Genomic DNA, 16,759 nt, shown 5'->3' with positions numbered 1-16,759 from the left:
AATAAGAGGAGGTATGTGCCAAAGAAAATTATATCGAAAGCAAAGTATAGGATCTGCACTTCAATTTCGGTGACCAGCGGCTGTTAAAAACAATGGGACAAGAGGGCAGGATATAACAGGTACAAATATGCTACTAGTAAAAAACATTTTCTTGCGCTAGCTAAGCTCCTTCATATAGTAAGATTTGGCCAATGTTATACCTCTAAAAGCCCGTGATTATCCGAGAGGAGTCATTTTGCTTTCCTTTTAGACTAAAAAGGGAGTACAAATTAGAATCTTGCAACAATCCAGTACTCAATTCTCTTCTTTCGAACATTTCTATGTAAAGGTAGATCTGGTAACCTCGTTAGCCACGATGAACTCAGCACATGGACTAATCTTGAAGCAGGCAACCTGAGCTAAATAAATGGGTCTTTGTCTTCGTCATCGTCCCCAGACATTCATCTCACGGACAAGTATACTGGCCCAATTAAATCTTCTAGTGAACTCATTTCGTACCATGACTAGTGGTCATCCCTATACTCGGGATTCTCCTTCAAGATGACAAAGCCTTCAAGAATGGGCGAGATTGGAATGTACCTGCATTAACAAGAAATGTGAGTAGATGGGACTAGTTATAATGACGGGAAAAGTGTGTGGTCCCTCAGTTATTGAGGTTCCAATTTTGGGACTCATGATATTCGTTTGAGCATTAGCATATGTTTTGCTAAGTGGAGCTTGTATTAGTACTTTTAAAGTAAGCAATACAGGTTTAGAAATTGCCACCGAATATATAAGGAAAAATACTATAATAAGCCACTAAAAATAGCATATCACAGTTACATTACATGTTCATCCGATAAAAATTGATCAGATTGAGCATGACTCTAGTGGTGTCTAGTTTGGTAAGATGAAATGTTCATAGCCAGAAATTATGGTAAAAAAGAAAATTGTCAAATAATTGAGACAAAGGTGCACTTTTCCCTTGTAGAAATTACCCTAAAAATAGTGACGAAATGGATCAACAACCGTGCAATAATATAAATAGCAAGTTCAAGGGGGAAGGACAATACTTTTCTGTAGCAAGCTCAGCTCGATCCCCAGCAGCAAGGAGAACTGGGGTTGAGTGTGTCTGGAAACCCGTAATCGTCTTCGGTCGTCCAGCCTGACCAATAACATCAACAGCTTGACCAACTCGGACAGGCACTGACAAGGGTTTCAAATTCTCATCCACAGTCATCAGCATCCTTGGCTGCAAAGAAGCAGCAAACGTATGACTGATTAAAAAGAAAACAAAAGGCCGGCCGGGGGGGGGGGGGGGGCTAAAACACAGAAGAGAAACCAACCAACAGCCACCAAAAAGGACAAAAGTAGAGGGAGGGAAAGGCTAGTTCAAGAGATAGCAAACCTGCATCGCCAGTGTCAGAAAATAAAGCACATAGTGGTATTTCCCCAAAATAATGGCCTTCATATCAAGACATACATGCAGCAGTGTTACGAGTCCAGCCAGTGCAGTCCTGGAACAGTTCAAAATTTAAGAGGCAACAACAGATTGAGGGTTTGAAGGATCAGAAAGGCTAGCTCGTGAAGCACCGGTTCAATTATACATGTCAATTTTGATAGGAGGTTTAAGATAACAAATATGCCAAACACTTCAAAAGAAACAAGGATATAACAGATCCTTTAACGGCAGTCCTCTGTTTATCTGCAATTATTCACTTGATCCTCTTTCCGAAAACCCTTACTAGATAGGTAAAAGACATATATTTCAACTAAAAAATATCAGTTAGTAAAATGAGCCTCCAAGGGACTTGCATAAGAAAATGCTTCTCGTGAGACAAAATAGTTTATAGAAGAGAAAACTTACGGAGATAACAAAAATCGTTCAGAGTGATATGGTGAAAGAGTTATCAAGCCCTTTCCCAAATGGACAAGACCTTGGGCGATCCGCACCTGCAGAAGTAGCAAATGCCAATGATTAGAGTAAGCGGGTTAGTAAACACAAGATATGGACTAGTCACCAGAGAATAACTGATAATTATTTATTTCTTACACAGAAAAGAAGGTTGGCTTCTTTGTAATAGTAACTGGACAGGTTACGAAGCATGCCAGCTATTCGAGCATTGTTTGTTCCGGCACCTATCAATCCCAATGAAATGACAGCAGCCTGTAGAATTTAGAGAAGTTTTCAGATTTAACAATCTAATAGCCGCACAAATAACTACACTCGTCCAAAATTACCATTGCTACTTCAGTGTCTGAATCATGACTAAGCCTGCTCAGTGTGTCCATGACATTGACCTGTCCAAGACAGCATAATATGTTACCAAGAGATACAAGCAGAAGAAAAGGAAAAACAGGCCTGCCACGACTAGTCAATAAAAGAGGTAAAAAAAAAATATTAACACAACCAAAGGAAGTAAAAGAAAAAGTATGGAAATAGAAATCAATGATATGGATACTTTTGAGAAAACATACCTTTGGATTTGATATGCAGAGGAGGGCAAGAGCCAATGGAACTGCTCTTCTAATATTTTGTTCTCCATACTGCAAAAGATGTTCTAGGGAGCGTATTGTCATTTCAAGCCCCAATTCTTCAGACATTGCTACCATTGCAATACCAAGGACAGCTGGTCCCTGATAGGTTTCACCCTTTTCAAGATGTTGGGCACATTGACCAAGAAAGTGTTGGACCTAGAATAGAATAGCAGTCAGCAATTGCAATTATCCTAACCAGAATCGCTTAATAGTGAAAGGAGAAGAAACTTGCATTACCTTGAGTACGTTGCCTGTCCCAGCATAGGCACAAGAAAGCAGGGTCATATCACAATGCTTTCTGATCTTCTCATGGAAAGTTTTCGAAACTTCAGCTGTAGCTTCGACGCTTTCCTATAAGACATGACAGAGGAATACCAAATCAAAATAAGTTGTTCTACAATCCAAAAGTGTTGAATGAATATAGATGAATATGAATATCTAGGCTATAGTGATACAAAACGCTAATCTGCACTGGTGTCAAGGGACAAGAATTGCAGGTAATTCAGATTTTCTTCAACCTTTACGGAAAGTCGGAAACTAAGGCCCGTAACTTTTTCAGTTACCTGCTTCCCAAGGTATAAAAGACCAAGACCCAGAGGCAAGAGACGGGCAAGGGGCTCTCCCAATTCGGACTCACTTCGCTCCATCAATGCAAATATGATTGCCTGAGCAATCTCTTCATTACATGAACCCACGTACACCAAGCCCAATGATATTGCAGCAAATGCAATGACATCAAGGGACGCCTTATTATCTCCAAGTATGGGAGTCAATATACTTCTGATCTGAAAAACAGCAAGGACTCAATGTAACATTCATATATATATATATATATATATATATATCCAGACGGATCTTCTGGAGTTCCAAAGACAAGGTAGAATTTTGTAAACTAATGGATGGACTAAAGGACAGAGCTCAAAGTTTATTCTTGTCTAGCCAAATCCAAAAATAAAAACATAGGAACTTTACCTGCTCATTCTGAGCACCTGCATAAGCAAGACCCAGGCCCATTATAGCACCTATTCTAATTGAAGGATCATCTTTGTCTACATATTCAGCAAGAAGTGCCAATGCCTGCACAGAGAATCGAGTGAAATCTCAGGATATGAAAATTTGCAACACAAATTAGTACAAACATCAGAGAAAGCTTACTGGATCACAATCATTCTTGATGCCACAGTTTACAATTCCAACTCCTAATAGTGCACCAGCAATGACATGGGTATCAGTACTATGGAAATACTTATCAAGTTGTGCAAGCCCAGAATCAACATCCCAAAGCAGGATCATTCCCTAAATATGGGAAAGATCAATCAATAGCTGCAGATAGGTAATCAACAAGGAGAATCGAATGAATTAGTAAAATTACATACCAGACTTGCTGCAGCACTAGCCTTGCCATGTTCTTTATTTTTGAAAAGCCAGCTGGTAGAGGAACCACCACTTGTGGCCTCTGATGGTACCGTCATCAACTTATCCTGCAGCAAAACAAAATTAGAGTTATTTACAGCATACAGATACATAACAAGCTACACAAATACAAACATATATCTATATGTGTGTCACTGTGAATGAAAAATACAACCTGACTCATTTTACCTGACCAAAGCCAGCATTAACAAATGCATTGACAAATGTAGCAGCCAAATTTTGTCTAGCCGAATCGACACTTGCTCCCGCACTAGCTCGGCCATCAAGCAAATGTGGCTAATAAATCGAAACAAGATGTGATTTAGTGAAAATTTACACAAAAGCTTTTTCTTTGTGATAATAACAAATAAACATAAAGATAAATTTCTCCGGATGAAACGACCAAGCATCCAAAACAGATTTTTTGGTTGAATGGTTTTTTATATTTCTTTGAATGGTGAAGAAAGGGGCAAAAGAAAACTGGGGTAAACTACTCCCCAAATTACTTAAGAAGATAAGATAAGGATGGGAAAAAGGGATAAAATAAAGTAAAAAGAAGATAATTTTAAAGAAATGAGCATATTGATCGATAAATAATAACTAAACTGAAACTGCATGCTGGCAAAACAATGCAAGAATGACATGAGATACTATTCTTGCAGGACAAAAAAGCAGGAGACGGGGCCAGTAACATATACCTGCAGCACAATGTCAACAGTATATGCAAATCAAGCATGGTAAGAAGGTCTTATTTAGAAGTGTTAACCTTGTATATGTCATCAGGGGTTTTGGGTTCCATGACCTCAATATCACGAGCAAGTGCAAGATAGCCTTCACTTAATTTCGTATTGTTAATAATTTCCTGCAATCCTTCTCTCTCTTCATCACCCGCACACATCTCTTTATCAAGGTCAAACGTTTGACCCTGCGATTCAAAATCGCCAAATTAGCATCTTGGATCTATTACTAACATTAAACAATGTTGACAAGCCATAAAGCCGCCTGTAAATAACTCAACAGTTTTTTGTTTGTCTGCTCTATATACCTGAGAAGCCATATACCTGGCAAGGAATATAATGCACAAGAGAGATTACAGGGAAATAAAAGAAATAAGGGAGTGATAGTTCATGTATCATTCTCTGATAAGTAGTTCATTGATCATTTCACCAATAATATCTCATGAACAGTAGCGGAAAAGCACTGCTATAAAACCTCAGAGATCAAGAATCTGAATTAGAGGTATTCTTCACCCCCTAACCAAAAAGGAGAAACAGGAATTCTACATGCTGGTATTTTCTGATAAAACAAAATAGCACACACAACGGAGAACTTACATGGCGAGCAAGGATGTAACAGAACTGCTTCTTCCGTAGAAGATCATCACATGACGTAAAAACTTGCTTTATAGACTGCAAGAAAAGATGCAAATCAGAACAATTACAAGTACTCAGATTTAAAATTTTACAATCTAAAAGATCAACTGGTGTCTGACAGAAATACTTCACAATATATTGAAAAATGCAAAAGAATTAGCTAGTAATAGTAAGCAGCGCAGACCTGCATGTTGTCTAGGGCTAATGCAGTCACAAGTGCTAGAGGATACTCCTCAAATTTCATGTATATAGTGTATGCAATATCAAGAACCAACATGTCATCAGGTCCAGGAAGGTATCTGTAGACAACAAAAGACATGAGTGTTGAATCAGAGGTCGTAGACAGTGAAAATCAGATGGAAGAAAGATTGAGATAGAAAGACAAAGACAAAGAAAGTACCACTCCAGTAATTGAAGGCACAAGCACTTTAGCTTGCCTTCTACTACATGGTACAAAGCAACAAATTGAGCTTAGATGGGGAAAAGGAGACTGGAACTCTCAGTAGCTCCAGCAAGACTTGGAAACAGCATACACCATTAATCAGACAACAAAAGTATTATTTCAAACTTTCACATCCACACCGCTATCTATTACTATAAGAAGATTGGCTGTTAAGGGATACTAGGAGGGCTATCTCATGTCTATTCAGAGGATATGCCTTTAAAACAATTTTCAAACTCAGCCAACCAATTACTAGCTATCATGACTAACCCCGGAATGAACTCACTTCCAATTGCAAGGTTTTGGAAACTCAGTAGACACTTTGACATGGATCAGCCATTTTCTAGAAAACAGCTAGTCCACTATGGCACACAAGCAAGAAAACAACCTTACATAGAAAAACAAGAAAGCTCTTGCATGGGAATTCCTTATTTTTCAAGTTCAAATCTAACGAATCTGCTCCCCTCAACAATGTAACAACAGATAAGATAATGTATATGCATATTCAAGATGCTCACAAGGAGTATATAAACCTCTCTGGGTTTACATTAGCTTAGTGATAAATGAAAAATGCTTGAGAAGCAAAATATCAGAATTTTTTATTTAACCTGTTAGTCATAACTCATGAGCTGAAGTCAACATCAAATATTCTGGTTTGGAAACAAAACACCGATAAGGTAGAGGAAAAAAGAAGAGAAAAACATATAGAGTGGCATACAAAAGCTCCTTCAGAACAAATCCTAAACCAAAATTATCCAAGGGATTCAGATAATTCAAAAGGGAACAACCACAACCATGCCCAGAGCCGACTTACTTTGCAAAACTGGTGAGGTAGGCACATGTCCTTTTACAGTTGCTGCTATCCACATGCTCCACCAAGAGATCAAGGTCTTCAACCTAGAATTATGCAAAGATATTTCTCACTGATACGCATACTATAAAATGATGCATAGTATACAAGGAAAGAAAACGGTACCTCGATTAATAGATCCACAGCATCAGGTTCGGCATTATGCTGCATTGAAAATAAAATTTCAATTGGATCATTCAGACAGAAAAAAAGGGTAGATAAATAAAGAGAGATCTATGTATCTGCTCAGGAGCACGGGGTATAGTAGCAACCTCCTACATTCTATCCTGCAACTTGTCACAATTGACAATATAAAATCATAGATGAATCGTGATACCTTCATGTTGAAAGAAACTATTTGTTGCACAAGCTCCATAAGATCGTCAATTGGGGCCTCTTCACTCTGAAAAAACACATATAGAGAGCATAAATATAAGGAGGATAATGAAAACTGATTTACGTCAGACTCATAGACATGATTTAAAAGTAAAAATGCATGCCTCGCGGCAGGCCGCAGGAGCTCTTTTTTTTCTTACCCAAATTCCCAAAAAAAAAAAAAAGGATTAGCCCAAGCCACAATGTTAAAGAAATACCTACCTCAGAGGAAATCTATATATTAACTTTTGCAGGTAAAGAAAACCAGGATTTGAGAAAACACTAGATGCAATAGTAAATACTCCTTGTATACAGACGCGTTCTTTCCCTTCTTTTAATGAAAATTCTTACTTTATCCAAAAAATAGTAAACATAACTCCATCTGTTTCATTCTATAAAATCATGTTTGATTGTTCAAGGACTTAAGATGCTAATTTGACTCATACTTCATCCAAAAAAAGATACTAATTCGGCTCATATAAAATAGTAGTGATGGTCGAGAGAATATTACAATAGTGATCACAGAGAGAGAAAACTCACATCAAGTTAAAGTGTGAATAGTTTAATGAATCTAAATTCATGAAAGTTGTGAATTGAAATGATGTCAAACATTTGGAACATCCCAAACGGAAAGAGTGCCAAATAAATTGGATCAGATGGATTGGCAAGTAATGCTGATCCAAAAAAAATATAAGAAAATTGAGTACAACAAATTCCCCAATAAACAGCACTACTGCATGAAATGCAGAGACAGCTACATTCTGCTCACACTTTACAAGAACCTCGAGATGAAGAAATACTAACCTGCCGTTTTGCATACTCTTGTCCAATTTCTCCCGCCAAGTTCCTGTCACGAACAGTCAGCATTAACCAGCAACATCCATATACAAATACAGGAGGAAATTGATTTTTTTGCCAGATTACAGGTGAAAATGAATATGGCAGAAATCAGGTATGATAACATGTAGTCTCATATGCATCAAGTAATATGTAAAACAACTAATATCTTATCATTGCAATAAAATACCATAAAAAACATTTTCATGCAACATCAGATACTAAATACATCTGTATTACAGTCTGCAGCAGCATTGATACAGTTTACAACATATTTCAGGTCAGTTGAAGTACAAGGAAACATATGCTTACCTAACATATTCATGTCCCCAGGAACCAATGTCACCTTCAGATCCCAACAGTCTATACTTCAAGCTCTCCTGTAAGAACCAAAGGAAATTAACAACACACATCATAGCTCATTAAGTCCTGGAAACAGCCTCTCTGCCCCTCGGGTAGGGGTAAAGGTCTGCGTACATACTATCCTCCCCAGACCTCACCTGTGGGATTATACTGGGATGTTGTTGTTGTTGTTGTTGTTGTATCATAGCTCATTAAGATGCTTAAGCTCGTAAACAGAATAAATAGAATATCAAAGAATAATAGAACATACCCTTTCTCCTTCAGCAGACATAGTCAAAGCCAGAACAGACAGTATATCTGCCAGAAGTTTCTGCATGCAGGGAAGTTAAAACATGTGAATTGGTATATTCTAATTTCATCAGAGAATTGCAGGGCAGAAGTCACTACCTTCATATCAGAATCCGGCATTTTCTCATAAAATTCCTTTAGTGTTCCATAATGAGGACGCAAGAACTTTAGTGGTTTTGGGACCGATGTCATGGAGCTTGTAGCAGTACGAATTTCCTGCCTGCAATAAAGCAAAGATGAGTAAGCAAAAAAAAAAAAATCCTAGTTTTCTCGGTAATTGTAAACATCATCAACAACTTCTCGACTATGTTGAACAGACTCTCCAAAATGTTGTCACTCGTGTCGGATCCTCCAAAAGTAAAGGATCTGAGACGCACTAGGCGACATTTCCGGAGAGTCCGAGCAACACAACTTTTGGATATTGAAAAACTTAAATTGTCATGTCATTCCTCTTATAGCATTTTACACATCTTAACTACTGGACCTTCTATTGTTGAAATACCATAATGCCTAAGCATTATGACTTTCGAATTATAATGATATACTACAACGACTATAGCAGAACTTTTCTCTCTCTTCTCTCTCCTACACGCCTTTCTCTCTCTCTTCGATTAGTCTAACGGTAACCTCTCTACCGGCAAATCTCCGGCGCCGGCACTCGTCCAGGTAAACCAGGTAAGCACTCGCCCCTCTCTTTCTCTCTCCCCGTGTTTCTCTCTTCTTCCCCTTTCTTTTAACCCTAGCAATAGCTAGGTCGGCGACCGTCGCCCCACCGGCGCCATCTCGTCTTTCTTCTTCTTTTCCGGCTCCAATCAAAACACCCTTCTCTGTGCTTCCCTTTCTTCAAACCTTTCCTCGTCGCACCACTGTTTCTCGGATCGGCACTGTTTTCCGGCGAATCCGTACCGGTGACAGTCCCGCACTCCTCTCTTTTTCTTGGTCCCGTGGTTTGTTGTGTGTGTTTCAGGGAGCACTTTTGGTGGCTGTTTGGTGACGGGGTGGGAGGTGCACGGGCAAGCGTAGCAGAGCAGGCTATTTGGCAGTCACAAGGGCTAGACGTCGGGTTCCAAATCACCCAGGTTCTATTCGCGGGAATTGTTGCGGCTGCCCAGGCAAGCGCGAGGCATGCGGGCAAGTAGAGCGAAGCATCACCGGCTAGTGTGTGCAAAGGTTGGCGGGAGTTGGAAGGACGCACGACAGATTTCCGTGACCTCGGGTGCATCAAGTCATATTTCCAGGTTCTTTCCATCGGGAGTTGGTACCTCCCGCTTTCTTGTCTCTTTCTTTATGTTAGTTAAATTGTGGCTATTTAGTTAGCATCACTTTAAGCATAGTATTAGAATACTTGTAGTTGCAACCGGTTATTTTCTAGTTTGGGTTTGTGTTAGTGTTTTCCGGAGTTTGTCGTAGGTATAGTGGTTGTGGTCTGGGATGATAGAGTAAGGTCATGTCCTCGAGGGGTGCCGGGGGTGAGAAGGGGGTGGGGAGGGGGTCAGTGGTTGGGAAGAGAGGAAAGGAGGGTATGAGGAAAGAGGGAGCTTGTAGATTGAGGATCGGGTCGTGGAACATAGGCACGCTGACGGGTAAGTCTATTGAGTTGGCAAAGATTCTCCAGAAGAGAAAGTTTAATATAGCTTGTGTCCAGGAGACTAGTTGGGCAAGGTCGAAGGCGAGGAATGCGGACGGGTATAAGTTGTGGTACTCTGGAGTCGTGAGGGGTAAGAATGGAGTGGGTATCTTGGTAGATAGGGATCTTAAAGAGTCTGTGGTTGAGGTTAGGCGAGTGAATGATAGGCTAATGTTTATTAAGTTGGTGATTGGTGAGTGCACCCTCAATGTAGTTAGCGCTTACGCGCCGCAAGCGGGCTTGGATGAGGAGGTTAAGATGCGCTTTTGGGAGGGCTTGGACGAGATTGTGCGTAGTATTCCACCTACTGAAAGGTTATTTATTGGAGGGGATTTTAATGGCTATATTGGGTCGGTTGCCGGTAGTTATGGCGAGGTGCATGGTGGCTTTGGTCTTGGGGATAGGAACGGAGGAGGTACTTCGCTATTAGACTTCGCTAAGGCTTTCGAGCTGGTGATTACGAACTTGACTTTTCCGAGACTCAGATCGATTACCTTCTCCTCAGAAGGTGTGATAGAGGGTTGTGCAAGGATTGCAAGGTTATCCCGGGAGAGACCCTCGCGACTCAGCATAGGCTCTTAGTGGTGGACATCGGCATTATGATGAAGAGGAAGAAGAGGTATGCCCATGGCCGACCGAGGATTAGATAGGGAGCTTTAACCAAGGATAAAGCCCAGGAGTCGGAGGGGAGGTTATCCGCTATGGGAGCTTGGAGGAGTAGTGAAGACGCGAGCACTATGTGGTCAACGACGGCGAACTATGTGAGGGAGGTGGCGAGAGAGGTGCTAGGTATATCAAAGGGTTTTTCTGGCAAGCACCAAGGCGACTGGTGGTGGAATGACATAGTCCAAGGTAAAGTGGAGGCGAAGAAGGTAGCGTACGCGAAGTTGGCAGGGAGCACAAGCGAGGAGGAGAGGAGAGCGAATAAAGAGAGGTACAAAGTGGCTAGGAAGGAGGCAAAGCTGGTGGTCACGGAGGCTAAGAATGCAGCGTTTAGTCGTTTATACGAGGAATTGGGGGAGAAAGGCGGGGACAGGAACCTCGGCATTTGGACCAAGTAAGGTGCATCAAAGACGAAGATGGTAGAGTATTGATGGGAGAGCCCCAGATTAAGCAAAGATGGAACACGTACTTCTATGGTCTTCTAAATGAGGAGGGGGACCGGGATATAGCGCTAGGGGACTTGGGGCATTCGGAGAGTCTCCGAGATTTTAGGTACTGCAGGCGCATTAAGGTGGAGGAGGTCGTGGGGGCTTTGCGTAAGATGAGTAGGGGTAGAGCGACCAGGCCAGATGAAATTCCGGTTGAGTTTTGGAAGTGTGTGGGTAGAGCAGGATTGGAGTGGCTGACTAGGTTGTTCAATGTAATTTTTAGGACGAAAAGGATGCCGGAGGAATGGAGGTCGAGTACAGTGGTACCGTTGTACAAGAACAAAGGTGATATCCAGCGTTGTAACAATTATAGGGGTATCAAGTTACTTAGCCATACCATGAAAGTCTGGGAGAGGGTGGTGGAGATGAGGATGAGGAAGACGACGTCTATATCCAACAATCAGTTTGGGTTCATGTCGGGTCGTTCCACTACGGAAGCTATCCACCTTATTAGGAGGTTGGTGGAACAGTACAGGGATAAGAAAAAGGATCTGAACATGGTGTTTATTGACTTGGAGAAAGCGTATGACAAGGTTCCTAGGGAGGTGCTCTGGAGATGTCTTGAGGCAAAGGGCGTGTCGGTAGCCTATATAAGAGCGATCAAGGACATGTATGATGGAGCTAAAACTAAGGTTAGGACTGTGGGAAGCGACTCGAAGCATTTCCCGGTTGTTATGGGATTACACCAAGGCTCTGCGCTTAGCCCGTTCTTATTTGCCTTGGTGATGGAGACACCATATTCAAGGGGATGTGTCATGGTGTATGTTATTTGCTGATGACATAGTTCTAATTGATGAGACGAGGGTCGGTGTTAACGAGAGATTGGAGGTCTGGAGACAGACTCTCGAGTCTAAGGGTTTCAAATTGAGCAGGTCTAAGACAGAGTACCTGGAATGCAAGTTTAGCGCTGAGTCGAGGAAAGTAGGCAGGGACGTGAGGCTTGGATCACAAGTCATCCCCAAGAGAGATAGCTTCAAGTACCTTAGGTCAATGATTCAGGGGGACGAAGAGATCGACGAGGACGTCACTCACCGTATAGGGGCGGGCTGGATGAAATGGAGGCTTGTATCTGGAGTCTTGTGTGACAAGAAAGTGCCACGACCGATACTCAAAGGTAAGTTCTATAGAGTTGTGGTTAGACCAGCCATGTTATATGGGGCAGAGTGTTGGCCGGTTAAGAACTCCCATATCCAGAGGATGAAGGTAGCAGAGATGCGGATGGTGAGGTGGATGTGCGGACACACTAGGATCGACAAGATTAGGAATGAAGATATTCGGAAGAAGGTGGGTGTGGCCCTTGTGGATGACAAGATGTGGGAAGTGAGGCTCAGATGGTTCGGGCACGTGTAGAGGAGAAGCCTTGATGCCCTGGTGAGGAGGTGTGAGTGGTTGGCCGTGGTGGGTACGAGAAGAGGTAGAGGGAGGCCTAAGAATTATTGGGGAGAGGTGATCAGGCAGGACATAGTACGACTGCAGATTTCCGAGGACATGACCCTTGATAGGAAGGTCTGGAGGTCAAGCATTAGGGTTGTAGGTTAGGGGGTAGTAGAGCTTTCCTTACTTCATACCGGGGGTGAGGCGGGGTTGGATTAGGGTTGATCTTAGATGGCTTGCAGTTTATGTTGAATCCACAATATCTTTGTTGTTTATCTTAGCCCCGGACTTTAGATTATGGTTACTGTTATTGCATGTCATTCATCTTTTGGTTGTTATGCTTCTGTTACTATTACGGTTTCTAATGGAGTTACTAATGAATTGTCTTTTCTTGTTTTTTATTTCCGTCTTTCTAAGCCGAGGGTCTATCGAAAACAGCCTCTCTGCCCTATCGGGGTAGGGGTAAGGTCTGCGTACACAATACCCTCCCAGACCCCACTTTGTGGGATTTTACTGGGTAGTTGTTGTTGTTGTACTATACCGACTATACATTAATTTTTTCTTTAATAGATAGATTGACTATACATTATTTTGTGAATATATTGACTATATATATCATAAAAGTCCATCTTCTTAGTCTCCATCTCAATTTCAACTGTGTGATAGAAGGAAAGAAGCAGTATTTTCCAAAATGCAACACCCAAATACACACAAAGTGATAAGTATGCCTCGTAGGCTGAATTTAAGACCGGCAATCGTTCAGATACACACTTGACCATTGACTGCAAGTTATAATCCATCAATGTTTTTAGTGCTAGCAAAATGGATAAATATTCAAATATCCACCCGACCCGCCCAGTATAAAATGGGTTGGATAATTGATTTAAATCGGGTGAAATATGGATCATATACATATTATCCGCTGGAAAAATGGATATTTGATGGGTCAAAATGGGTTTCAGAATCCCCCAACCAGTCAAACTCGTCAAAGATTAGAAAGTTCTTCACTGCCTCTGCTGCCATTTTATAGCGCAAAAAAAGGCTTTGTAACATTGTTGCTGATAAAATATTGAAGTTTCTGACATCCTTTGCTACACTTCGGTAATTTTTTTTTATTTTTTTCTTTTTCAAGGAGGTAGTTTATTACTTTCTGCACATGCACTTGAAGGCGTGAGAAGACATGACAATTCCCCCTGAAAAGATAATTTAACCCAATGTGTGTGCGAAATTTGTGCTTTTAAAGGATTTTGAGGATATTTCTCATTTAAAAAAAATTCAGTCATAAAATATGCATGATTTTCTTACAGAAGTACAAATATCAAATAAGGTTTTTGCTGCTTACGTGATTGAGCTCCTTGAAGAAATTTGATGGTACTTCCTTCTAACTTATCTTAAAAAGAATTGCCTAGTGTATATTGTATCTCTTGAATAGATTAGCACCTTTTCTATATGTTGGAACTGGACTATGTTTGCTGAAAATGGTGTTGGATAATATGGATACCCGTATTAGCAGTCACTCAACTTATTTTTTATCCGTGTGAAATATGAGTGGATGGAATAATTTACCCATTTTTGTCTAACCCATTTTTAACCCGCCCATTTGCTAGCTCTAAATGTTTTATAGAGACTTTCAAAGAAAAGTTGCAGCTCTTGTATTTATGATAACGTAGTAATGACACACTTGTTCTAATCATAGGTGTACTTGGAGCATATCCTAGAGATTCGTACGAAAAAATTTAAGGAACGATCTTCATCTCAAAAAAGAAAAAGAACCAAGGGACCATCTCCCACCTACTACTGCTCTTGCAAATAAAGCTCTCAATTATTATGATTGTGTATTGATGACATGTGTGTTCTAATTGTAGGTATACTTGGCACATTTCATTGGAGATTCCTAAACAACCAGACTGAAGGACCCTCTCACCGGCTATTACTGTTCTTGCAAAGAAAGCACAATAAAGAACTAAATGAAAGTATTAACAGTCAGTTCCCTCATTCACGCAAGTGATTGCTGTCCCAAGAGTTCCTTCAAATACAGTTAAGATCTTCAGAACTTCTAACATAACTGAAATCCACAATAATCCTGAGATTCTATGCTACAAAATAGCTTCATAAACGCACTGCTTAAGCCAATAAACACTTAACTATATTATGTCAGTCCATTAGAAGTGAACCAAAAATTCGGATCACTATCACCTAAGCATTAAAGTGTATTAAATGAAACTTTAGTATTAAACAAAGGGAAGAAAAACCTCATGCTCTCCAGGGCAACCTTCTGAAGTCCGGGATCTGCATCCTGAACTCTCTCCACATATAGTTCCAATTGCTGCTTCAAAGCCAAATCTTCCTCCGACTAAACCAAATATCGTAAAACAATAAATAAGGAAAAAAATAAAAGACGCAAAGATACATAACTAAAAGTGATGACAAAGAGTCATCTATGTAAGATATTGAACTTCGTTTAGACCAATTTTGATTGTCCCTATTTCTATTAAACTAACATGCCTATCTAAAAGTAAGAAAATACTACTTCCTCCGTCCCCAAAAGCATCTCGGATTTAGAGTCAATTTTTTCTCAAACATTGTTCCTTATAGGTGATACCAACTAGAAGACTAATGCGTAATAGAAGATTCTTAGTATATTAGAGATATAACCAGTACAGTATATTAAACATCTGCAGAATACTCTCTGAAGAAAGGAGTACTGAAATATTATAAACCCAAACAGAACATTTATGATATTAAAAATTCATATAGCCAACCCCAACTAGCTTGGGATTGACACGTTGTAATCAGTGCCTCGTTGGTTTATGTTTTGAGCAACGGCTTCAATGGAGCCCACAAAATTTTTCAACAAATATTAGATTCTCAACCAATAATTTAAAAGGTACTATCTGTTTTATGCTAAGAACTTTTTTTATTTCTGATGGTGGTGTTTGTCCAGCTTGTGCGCACCTCAACTATCCTATTAGGTACCTGCTAACTCTCACCGGCACAAGTACCACGTAACCCTGCCACCAAGGCTCAGGCAGAAGGGAAGTTAAAGGTTGAGCCCATAAAATTCAAATGTTGAATCCGCCTCATGTTGTTGTTGCTGTTTTAGTACAGTTCCTTAAACTTTTTTCAAAAATTTATATAGCTAAAACTACGTACAAGACTCTAAAATCACCATTTTTATAATTAAACTGTTTAGACAATGTTGGGAAAAAAATATCGTAACTGCTTGACTCATCAAATAGTGTGCAAAATAAGACATGAAAAATAATGCATTAATTAAAAGCACCTTGAAAAACTTTCATCCTTTTTTTTCCTATTTCCTTTTTCTCTTCTTGCATAACTCAATGAGTAATGACTTTTCAATATTGTATAAGAACAATATCGGATTTATCTTAATTGATACTTACTAGATCTTCGTCTTTCTTGTCATCCTTCTTCTTTGGATCCTTTGAGGGAACCTTCACCGTCGCCTCTTCTCCGGTGTGTTTTCCGGCGCCGGCGCTAGTACCGGTACTGTTCGGATCCGGAGTTTTTGACATTCTGCTAAAACCCTAGGAAGTAAATTGATCGAGAAGAACAGTGAAGAGATGAGTAGCTAGCTATTCAAGTAAAATGAGCATAAACAGGAAAAATCTTACGTTTAAGCCCTAAATATGAAAAAACCAAAGCTTCTTTTTTTATTTAAGTGCTAAGGCTTTTCTTTTTCACCAAGCAAAGGATTTTTTAATTTAATTCTCTGTGTTTTAACAAATGAACTTTAAAAAAAAAAAATCAATAAACTAAAATAAGTTAGCTTTTCTTCGTCGATAATACATAAAGACCCTCAACTTATCCCGAATTATTAAACTGCACACTAAACTTTACAAGGACTCTTACCTTCACTTGATCTTAGCCAAAAGGCCGAAAAAGGTATCGTTTTCTCTCAGTGCATGTTAGCTTTGTGCGCCATCCATGGGGAAGAGAATTCGAAATCCTTCGATGAACGCATTAATGGCACATGAATCAAATGAGTATGGTCTTCCACAACAAAAGAAGAAGGGATACCAAGCCAAATTAGTTGTAGAACCAAGTCGCGAATTGGGGGAAACAACATCCATTGAAATTGATGAAATAATAGAAACGGATATTGATGAAATGGTAGAAACTCCACCA

General features: G+C 40.0%; 1 protein-coding gene across 1 annotated transcript; it reads right to left on the bottom strand.

Annotated features, from left to right (window-relative positions):
• Positions 1–14: 14 nt before the first annotated feature.
• LOC104213961 (26S proteasome non-ATPase regulatory subunit 2 homolog A-like) lies at positions 15–16,359 on the bottom strand. The gene is made up of 25 exons (XM_009763538.2): positions 16,015–16,359; positions 14,863–14,963; positions 8,558–8,678; positions 8,421–8,480; positions 8,120–8,187; positions 7,775–7,817; positions 6,933–6,998; positions 6,722–6,760; positions 6,560–6,642; positions 5,488–5,602; positions 5,265–5,339; positions 4,697–4,855; positions 4,120–4,227; positions 3,894–3,998; positions 3,673–3,813; positions 3,490–3,594; positions 3,081–3,302; positions 2,755–2,868; positions 2,458–2,673; positions 2,221–2,280; positions 2,033–2,146; positions 1,847–1,932; positions 1,388–1,496; positions 1,053–1,231; positions 15–579 (listed from the first exon to the last, which is right to left on the bottom strand). Exons 1-25 carry the CDS (start codon positions 16,144–16,146, stop codon positions 504–506), a joined length of 2,697 nt encoding a protein of 898 aa, XP_009761840.1. The 5' UTR covers positions 16,147–16,359; the 3' UTR covers positions 15–503.
• Positions 16,360–16,759: the final 400 nt, after the last annotated feature.

The sequence above is a fragment of the Nicotiana sylvestris genome, chromosome 8, assembly GCF_000393655.2.
Source record: "Nicotiana sylvestris chromosome 8, ASM39365v2, whole genome shotgun sequence".
NCBI lineage: Eukaryota > Viridiplantae > Streptophyta > Magnoliopsida > Solanales > Solanaceae > Nicotiana > Nicotiana sylvestris.
Note: the sequence above shows the minus strand (reverse complement) of the source record. Positions and strands in the feature narration are given on the sequence as shown.

What these genes read in the sequence shown, in the direction of transcription:
- LOC104213961 (XM_009763538.2), bottom strand. Translation starts at nt 16,146, where the DNA reads ATGTCAAAAACTCCGGATCCGAACAGTACCGGTACTAGCGCCGGCGCC. An exon ending in GTTGCCCTGGAGAGCATGAG is followed by an intron (nt 8,679 to 14,862) that starts GTTTTTCTTCCC and finishes GCTTTATTGCAG; the next exon opens with GCAGGAAATTCGTACTGCTA. An exon ending in CCCCTGATGACATATACAAG is followed by an intron (nt 4,228 to 4,696) that starts GTTAACACTTCT and finishes TCGATTTATTAG; the next exon opens with CCACATTTGCTTGATGGCCG.